The sequence below is a fragment of the Anser cygnoides genome, chromosome 26 (genome assembly GCF_040182565.1).
Source record: "Anser cygnoides isolate HZ-2024a breed goose chromosome 26, Taihu_goose_T2T_genome, whole genome shotgun sequence".
NCBI classification, from domain to species: Eukaryota; Metazoa; Chordata; class Aves; order Anseriformes; family Anatidae; genus Anser; species Anser cygnoides.
The window spans coordinates 859,927-868,218 of NC_089898.1; the positions used below are offsets into that span (position 1 = coordinate 859,927).

An 8,292-nucleotide genomic window follows, 5' to 3' on the forward strand; every position below is an offset into this window, starting at 1 on the left:
AATTCCTTCCCCAGGGGCGTGAGCGCTGGCACAAACGGGTCTGGCTGGAAAAGCGAACAGCCACCACCGATGGGGCCGGGGCCGGGGCCGGCCCTTCCCGGGCAGCCCCCCCCGGAGGCCGTTCGCACCCCGGGGGCCGGGGCCGTGCTCCGAGGGCTGCGGGGGGAGCCGCGGGAGCTCGGCCCGAGGAAAGGCGCAAACGCGGAAACGCGAGGGCTGGACGGAAAGAAAACAACCCCGGAGGCGGCGTGCGGCTGCCGGGGCTCCCGGAGCTCCGCTCGGGGACGGCACCGGCCCGGGGGGGGGGGGGGCGTTGGGCTCCGTTACAGCCGCCCCGGCCCCGCCGTTCGGTGCTGCGGCTGCTGGGGGGGGGGTCGCCGTGCCCGGGGGGGGGGCTTTGGGGCGGGGGGGGCGAGGGCAGCGGCAGCCCCCGGGGGGGGGGGGGGGGGTCCCCGGGCTGCGGCGGGGCCCCGGTGCCGGGGGGTCCGGGGGGGGGGCGGCGCTGCCCTTACATAAGGCGTGACGCCAAGGGGCGGCCCGTGACGTCACGGCCGTGACGCAGCCCGGGGGCGGCGGGAGGCGCCCGGCCCGCCCCGCGCCGCCGGGGCCGGGGCTGGAGCTCGGGGGCTCCGCCGCCCCCTGCCACCCCCCGCCGCGCCATGGAGCTGGAGAACATCGTGGCCAACACCGTGCTGCTGAAGGCCCGCGAAGGTAGCGCGGGGCGGGCCCGGCCCCCCCCCCCCCCCGGGTCCCCCCGGTCCCCCCGGTCCCCGTCCCGGCCCCCCCGGGTCCCCCCCGCCCCGCCCCGGTCCGGCCCCTCCGCTCCGCTGCGGGCGGGGGGAGGCGGCGGCGGGGCCGGGGGCGCGTCCGTGGGTCCGGCCGCGCGTGTCCGTGGGTCCGGCCGGCCGTCTGCCGGCCCGGCAGCTCCCGGGGCAGGGGCTCTTGGAGCGCTCCGGTGCTTCCCCGCCGCTTCTTCCCGGTCTCCCCCCCGGGCTCAGGGCGGCCGGGGCCGCTCCGTCGGTGGGTCCGGGCCGGCAGGGCGCGCCTGGCGCCGGGGGAAGCGCAGGGGGCGGTGGGTGCCCGGACCCCCCCCCCGGGGCGGGGGAACTGCGCGGCCCCCGGCCGCTTTTGGGTCCCTTGGGGGGCGGCCCCACACCCGGGGGGCGAGGGCCGGGGGGTACCGGGCCGGGTTGTGCCGTGCCGTACCGGGCTCGGCCCCCGGGGCGCACGAGCGCCGCCGCCCTGGCTCGGCGCAGCCCGGTCCCGTCGGGTCGCGGGGGGGGACCGGGGACCGCGCTCGGCGAGGCGGCGCCGGCGGCCCTGGGGGGCGGCTGCGAGCGGGGCTCGGCCCCTCGGGAGCGCCCCGGGTTCACGTCGGGGAAACCGGTGGTGAAAGGCGCCGGGAGGCGGCTCCGGCGCCGGGCCGGGCGCTCGCACGGTGCTCGGGGGGGGCTGAGCCGCTGGAGGGGGAAACGGGGCCCGTGCGCCCCGGGGGCTGGAAGGTGCCGGGGTCCCCTTGCCCCGCGCCTCCCCACGCCCCAGCGGGTTTCACCCCGGCAGCGATCACCCGATGGAATCGCTCCGTCCCCCGGGTGGGCGCTGCTGGGGAGGGGGCTCGGCGGGCTGGGGGCTGCAAGCGGGCACGGGGACCAGCGGCGGGGTGGGCTGCGGCCCTGGGGGCACCTCCGCACCTCCAAAGGGCCAGCGGATGGGGACGGCTGGACCTGCCCCGGCCCCGCCGTGCTGTAGGTTTGGGTTGGCCTCGTGGCCCTCCTGCCACCGAGCAGAGCCGAAGTCCCCGGAGGCTCCCAGCGCCAGGAGGAGTTCCTCTGAACCGCAGGCTTGGCCGCCCGCGGAAGTGCCCGGGGTAAATAACCGAGGAGTTTGTAAGCAGCGAGGAGATAACAGAGCAGTGAGTAACTCTTTATGGCTCGCCCCGAGCCGGCGACGTCCTGCGTGCGGAGTCCCTTGGAGGAGGAGGTCGGAGCCGCTGCCGAAACGCAGAGGAGCAGCGACGCGGGAGGCTGGGGCCGAGCCGCGTGTTCCTGGGGGTGCCGGGCAGCGGGGTGCCCAGGGAGGGACCCCGAGCCCCTGGGGCTGCTCTGGCAGGGGCCGAGAGCTTCAGGACCGCGAGCGCGGGGCTGGTTGGGGCTTTCCCTGCCGGCAGCTTTGTTGGTGTAACACACCTCCCCGTGCGTATGCCTCGCCATGTGGTACGTGGGCTCCTTTCCGCAGGGGAACAGTTTTATTTTGCTTTCAACAGCTTTTCAGATTGCAGAGGTCAGCTTGGCAGCAGGGAGGCTCCTTGTGGGGTTTCTCGTGTGCCCGGTGCTGATTTCTCCTCTTATCTCCGCTGCCAGCCGAGGAGGTCCCCGTGCAGCACCGGGGCTGGGCACCTCCACCCCGGGACGTCCCCGCTGAGCGGGATGTGGGGTGTACCCAGGGCCACCTCGCCACCTGCCTGGCTGCTGGATCCTACAGGCATGCAGGGCCAGTTTCAGCCCCTTTGGGCTGCTTGCCCTGGTGGGAATTGGGGTGGCTCTGCCCCGGTGCCGTTCTGTTGCTGTGGCTGCGGTTCTGTTGGACGTGGGGCTCTCCACGTGCACCCTGGCCGCGGCGTGCCCGGCACACTGCGCGTGTCCCCCTCCTGAGGCCACCCGGCTGGACACAGTCTGGTGTGCACACCGGCAGGGCAGGTGTGCGCCGTGCAGCCTTTCCCATTCCAAATACACCCAAAACACGTGGAATAACGTAACTATTACGAGATGAGGCACCCACATTCTGCCCAGGGCTTACGGCGTTTGTCTCCCCTCCTGGCCCTGGCTTCCCCCCCACGAGCGCTGGCTCGGTTTGGGGCCGCAGGAGCTGCGCCGGCACCGCAGAGCCCGCGGGGATGCGCTGGGTGCGTGGCGTCGGCTGCCCGCTTGCCGCTGGCTGACGCGGGGCGATTCCTGCCGGAGGAAGCGCGCTGATTACAGCAGGAAGCTCTGCCCGGCCGCCTCCCCGGGGCCGCCGAAATGCCGGAGCCCAGCGCAGCGGCGTCCCGCGGGCTCGCCTCGGCGTCACCGGGGCGGGCGGCGCTGGCCGGCCACCAGCTCGGAGCCGTGCTGATGTCAGGTCCCTGCAGGGATGACTTCACGCGCCAAGTATCTGCCCGGGAGGAGCGGCTGCAGCGGGGCCGTGCCGTTGCCCCCTCCTCGTCCCCGTCCCCACTGGGGACAGAGCGTGATCTGGCCGGGCGCTCGCAGGCCCCGCACGCAGACCAGTCGGCGCGGTGGGGAGAGAAGGAAACCAGATGTTTACGGGAGGGAGCCCGCGCGGGACGCGGCATTGTTCAGGGAGGAAGCCTGCGCCCCTCCGGGCCCTGCCCGCCCCACCGAGGTGGGCACGGGGCCCCAAACTGGGCAGGGGCCAGGAACAGGACCGGGGTTCTCTGCTGCGGTTGGAGCCCTCTCCGTGTCCCCGGTAGAGCCCGAAGTTTTGTTTTTCTGCGTGACTTTAGATAGCGTGCGGCTTTTGCTAAGTGTGAGAGCAACAGGGCTTTGTGTCCCCCGAGTCTCCAGGGCGCAGCAGCAGCAGGACGGAGGGAAGACCCCAAAATGGTGCCCGTGCCCCCCAGCATCACCTCCTCTCCCCCTCCCATCCATCCGCAGGTGGCGGCGGCAAGCGGAAAGGCCGGAGCAAGAAGTGGAGGGAGATCCTGCGGTTCCCGCACATCAGCCAGTGCAACGAGCTGCGGCGAGGCCTGGGTGAGCTCCCGGGGGTGCTGGGGCTGGCCGCCCCCGGGGCTCGGCACGGAGCTGTCCCCGCGAGGGCGAGGCAATGGGGTGGGTGTCCCCAAAAGCAGCGGCACAACGCTGGGTCGCAACTGTGCCGGATGAGGGGGGGGGCACGGTGCGAGGTCAGGGAGCGGCGCTGGCACCGTGTGGTCGTGGCACATCCCCGCCGTCCCTTGCAGAGCCGGACTACGGCAGCCTGTGCGAGAAGCAGCCCATCGGGCGGCTGCTCTTCCGACAGTTCTGCGAGACGCGGCCGGAGCTCCTGCGCTGCATTCGCTTCCTGGACGCCGCGGTAAGGGGCCCGCGGGAGGGGACCTGGGGACACTGCGGGGCTGGAAGCGATGCCAGGAGGCGACTTCAGGTGCTGGGGAATCAGAAAGAGGAGCCTCGCCGAACGAGCTGTGGTCCCCATTAGTGGGCTGTTTGTGCGGGCGGTGGGTGCGTGCAGTGGGGTCGCTTGTCCCGGGGTTGTGCCGGGGTTGGCAGGACCGGGGCGCTGGGGTCTCGGCTCGGCGGGGCCATACCTGATGCTGCCCATCCCCAATGCCCTCCTCCCCAGGCGGACTACGAGCTGGCCCCGGATGAGAAGCGCAAGGAGATGGGCGAGGAGATCATCCACAGGTTCCTGCGGCAGGAGGTGAGCCCAGGGGGGTGCCCGGGCGTGGGACGGGTGAGCAGGGGCCGGGAGCTGGGCCGCGTGTCCCCCGCTGGCTGCGTGCCCGCCCACCCCAGCTCCGTCTGCTCCCCGCAGTCCCCCGATTACCTGCCCGAGATCAGCCAGGCCCACGTCAGCCAGTGCCTGGAGGAGCTGCAGAAAAGCCCCTGCAAAGAGCTCTTCAGCAGCTGCCTGCAGTGAGTCCCCAGCCCCGCTGCGCCCTCCTGCCTCCGGCTCGGGGACCGGCCGCTGGGGTGGGCGTCCCTGCAGGGGCTGCTGAGCGTCCCTTGTGTCCCCGCAGCCCCCTGCGCCAGTACCTGAGCAGGGCGCCCTTCGCCGACTACCTGGACAGCATGTACTTCGACCGCTTCCTGCAGTGGAAGTACCTGGAGAGGTGGGCGGGGGGGGCCCAGGGGGGCGAGGGGCCGGGCGCTGAGCGGGGCTGACGTGCGGGGCTGTGTTGCAGGCAGTCGGTCACCAAGGACACGTTTCGGCAGTACAGGATCCTGGGCAAAGGCGGCTTCGGAGAGGTACGGCCGCGGCGGGAGGAGGGCGCGGGGCCGGGTCCCCGGGGTGCTGACCCCGCGCCCTGCCCAGGTGTGCGCCTGCCAAGTGCGCGCCACGGGGAAGATGTACGCCTGCAAGAAGCTGGAGAAGAAGCGGATCAAGAAGCGGAAAGGGGAGGCGATGGCCCTGAACGAGAAGCAGATCCTGGAGAAGGTCAACAGCCGCTTCGTGGTGAGTGCGGCGCCCCGGGGCGCGGGGCGGCTCGGCGGGGCCGGGGCTGACGGTGGCGCGCAGGTGAGCCTGGCGTACGCCTACGAGACCAAGGACGCGCTGTGCCTGGTGCTGACCATCATGAACGGCGGCGACCTCAAGTTCCACATCTACAACATGGGCAACCCCGGCTTCGAGGACGAGCGCGTGGTCTTCTACGCCGCTGAGATCTGCTGCGGCCTCCAGCACCTGCACCAGGAGGGCATCGTGTACAGGTGGGGGCGGCGGGGGGGGGGACATGGGGCCGGCTGGCCGGGGCTGCTCCGTGCTGAGTCCGTCCGTCTGTCCGTCCTGCAGGGACCTGAAGCCAGAGAACATCCTACTGGATGACGATGGTGAGGAGGAGACCCACGGGGTCGGGCCCTGCCCGCGCTCCTGGCTTTGGGGCCGGGTCTCCGTGCGCCCCCGAGGAGGCAACTTGGGGGCCACTGGGTGTGTTTCTGGGGAGGGCGCGTGGGGGCTCGGGGATGGGGCCCCCCAACCCCTCCCTGCCGCAGGCCACATCAGGATCTCCGACCTGGGGCTGGCGATCAAGATCCCCGAGGGCGAGACGATCCGGGGCCGCGTGGGCACCGTGGGCTACATGGGTGAGGTGTGGGGCCGTGGTGGGCGCGGGGGGGCCGGCGGCTGCGCGCGGCCGCTGAGGGTGCGGGGCCGCGGCCGTGCCTTGCAGCCCCCGAGGTGATCAACAACGAGCGCTACGCCTTCAGCCCCGACTGGTGGGGCCTGGGCTGCCTGGTGTACGAGATGATCGCGGGGCAGTCGCCCTTCCGCGCCCGCAAGGAGCGGGTGAAGCGGGAGGAGGTGGAGAAGCGGGTGCAGGAGCAGCAGGAGCACTACTCGGACAAGTTCAGCGAGGACGCCCGGGCCATCTGCACGCTGGTGAGCTGGGGGCACGCTGGTCCCCGAGGGGCTGGGGGCTCTCCGCCGCCCCCCTGACCGCCCGCCCCCCTCCCCAGCTCCTGGCCAAGGACCCCCAGCAGCGGCTGGGCTGCGGGGCGGACGGGGCCGCCGAGGTGAAGCGCCATCCCTTCTTCAGGGCCATCAACTTCAAGCGCCTGGAGGCCGGCATCACGAAGCCCTCGTTCGTGCCGGATGTAAGGCACGAGGCCGCGCAGGTGCCATGGAATGGGGGGGACGAGACCCCCAGCTGATGGCACTTTGGGCCCCCCCAGCCCCGGGCCGTATATTGCAAGGACGTGCTGGACATCGAGCAGTTCTCCACCGTGAAAGGCGTCAACCTGGACCAAGCCGACAACGATTTCTACGCCAAGTTTGCCACCGGCAGCGTCTCCATCCCCTGGCAGAACGAGGTGCGGGGGCGTCCTCATCAAACGGGGGCTCAGCTCCGGCTCCACGGCCCCGCTGAGCCCCGCTCTGCCCCCCCCAGATGATCGAGACCGAGTGCTTCAAGGACCTCAACGTCTTCGGACCCAACGGGACCCGCTCCCCGGACCTGGACTGGAGGCAGCTGCCCGAGCCCCCCAAGCGCAGCCTTCTGCAGCGCCTCTTCCGCCGCCACGTAAGCGCCGGGGTCCTGGGGCTGCGCCGCGGCTCTCCGTCCCCCTCGTCGCTCACCGTCTGTCTGTCCCTCTGTCCCTCCAGCCGGCCGACTACACCATCGGTGCCAACGTGCCGTCCCCGCAGCCGGCAGCCACGAACTCGCACCTTCCCGCGGCCGGCGCCGCCTGCCAAGCCCGGAGCACGGCACCGGCACCGTCCTGACCCTGCTCCTCCGTCCCCGGGGAGCCGGGGCAGCCCCGAGCCCCCTCCTCGCCGTCTCAGGGCCATCTTGGACTGCAGCGGGTGCTGCCGGGGCCGGGGTCTCGTGGAGGCGAGGTGGGACGAAGGCCGGCAGGGGCTGGTGTGCGCGGTGGCGGAGGGGCGCAGGGGGGAAGCAGATCCCGTCCCCATCCCGCTGTGACCCCACAGCGCCCCGGCCCCTCTCCCCAGCCCCCCAGCTGCCTGTTTTGGGGGTCAGCACCTGCCGAGGGCACCCTGGGGACTCCTCTCCCCCCACCCCAGGGCTGGATTCGGGTGCTGCGGCCGGCAGCACCCATTTTTGCTGTGTTTGAGCCCGGGCAGTGCCGGCGTTATCTTATCGCCAGCTCCGAGCGTGACCTCTGCGGGCGCGGGGGGGCCGCGGGTTTATCTGCGCTCTCCAAATAGAAACAAAGCAGCCTTGGAGCGGGGGGGCTGGGAGCGCCCCGGGGTCCTGCACGGGCTGGGGACGTGGGGAGGGACCTGCCCGAGGGGGGGGCACAGCCTCGTTCCCCCCCTTGCTTGAGCCACTGACGGCCACCAGAATGTGAAATGGGCTCAGAAAAGGGAATTTTCGCGCGAGGGGCAGCAGCACGTGTGGGGGGGTGTGCTGGCAACGTGGGGCTGGGCCCCACGGCGCTGGGGGGGGGCCAGGACCCCGTGCAGAGCCGAGCCCCCCAAGCAGAGACGTCCTTTATTTTTGTACGGTGCGCGCGGCGGGGCCCTCGGTCCCTTGCAGAGCTGTACGCCCCCTGGTTCCAGCGCGTTCGGTTTGGGTTTTGTACATTTGTAAACAGCTGTAAATATTTGTACGGCGGGCGCCTGGACGTGCGTTTTTAAGCTAAAAGCTGCGATCCGAGCCGCGTGGTGCTGTTGTGTGGTGGTGTCGGGGGGGGGGGGAGCGAGCGAAGCCCCCTGTCCCTGGGGTGGGGGCACCCAGCTGGCTGCTCACGGGCGGCTGCCGTGCGGCCCAGCTCCACGAGTGCTTTGTCCCCTTTTTCCTGCACCCCGCAGGGGTTTGGGGGGGGATCCGGGTGCTTTTCCCAGTGCAGGATGTGTCCCTGCACCCCCGGTTTGCAGGGTCCGGCCCGGCATCGCCAGCCGGGGGCCCGGGCAGGTCGCGCTGTGGCTGGGGCCGCATCCTGCGCGGGCAGAGCAGCTCTGCTCCTCCTGCCCCGACGGAGGTAGGTGCTGGGGCGCAGCAGGCACGAAGCCTGGCCCCGCTGCTCCCCTTCCCCACGGCACCCCGGGGGCTTTTCTGTCCCGGTGCCCCTGGGGCGCAGGGGGGCTGCGGGTCCCTGTCCCCTCCTGCAGGCTCCA

At 72.1% G+C, this 8,292-nt stretch overlaps 1 protein-coding gene across 5 annotated transcripts; it reads left to right on the plus strand.

The window, feature by feature from the left end:
* Positions 1–554: 554 nt before the first annotated feature.
* LOC125179919 (G protein-coupled receptor kinase 5-like) lies at positions 555–7,831 on the plus strand. Of its 5 annotated transcripts, none has more exons than XM_066983620.1 (16): positions 555–711; positions 3,654–3,749; positions 3,959–4,071; positions 4,339–4,416; positions 4,531–4,631; positions 4,736–4,828; positions 4,901–4,964; positions 5,032–5,172; positions 5,236–5,426; positions 5,509–5,546; positions 5,660–5,798; positions 5,885–6,093; positions 6,171–6,308; positions 6,387–6,524; positions 6,602–6,733; positions 6,817–7,831. In XM_066983620.1, the coding sequence occupies exons 1-16, from the start codon at positions 660–662 to the stop codon at positions 7,284–7,286; spliced, it is 2,193 nt and encodes a 730-aa protein (XP_066839721.1). In that variant the 5' UTR covers positions 555–659; the 3' UTR covers positions 7,287–7,831. The 5 variants fall into 5 exon arrangements, with proteins under 5 accessions (XP_066839721.1, XP_066839723.1, XP_066839719.1 ...); XM_066983622.1 differs by having other exon boundaries at positions 5,709–5,798; positions 6,817–7,115; XM_066983618.1 differs by lacking the exon at positions 555–711 and adding an exon at positions 1,881–3,465.
* The last annotated feature ends 461 nt before the right edge of the window (positions 7,832–8,292 follow it).

Bases quoted from the DNA above. Each gene is read 5' to 3' on its own strand.
- LOC125179919 (XM_066983618.1), top strand. From the start codon at position 3,018: ATGCCGGAGCCCAGCGCAGCGGCGTCCCGCGGGCTCGCCTCGGCGTCA. The intron at 3,466-3,653 runs GTAGAGCCCGAA...ATCCATCCGCAG, and splicing joins GAGCCCTCTCCGTGTCCCCG to GTGGCGGCGGCAAGCGGAAA. The intron at 4,829-4,900 runs GTGGGCGGGGGG...GCTGTGTTGCAG, and splicing joins CAGTGGAAGTACCTGGAGAG to GCAGTCGGTCACCAAGGACA.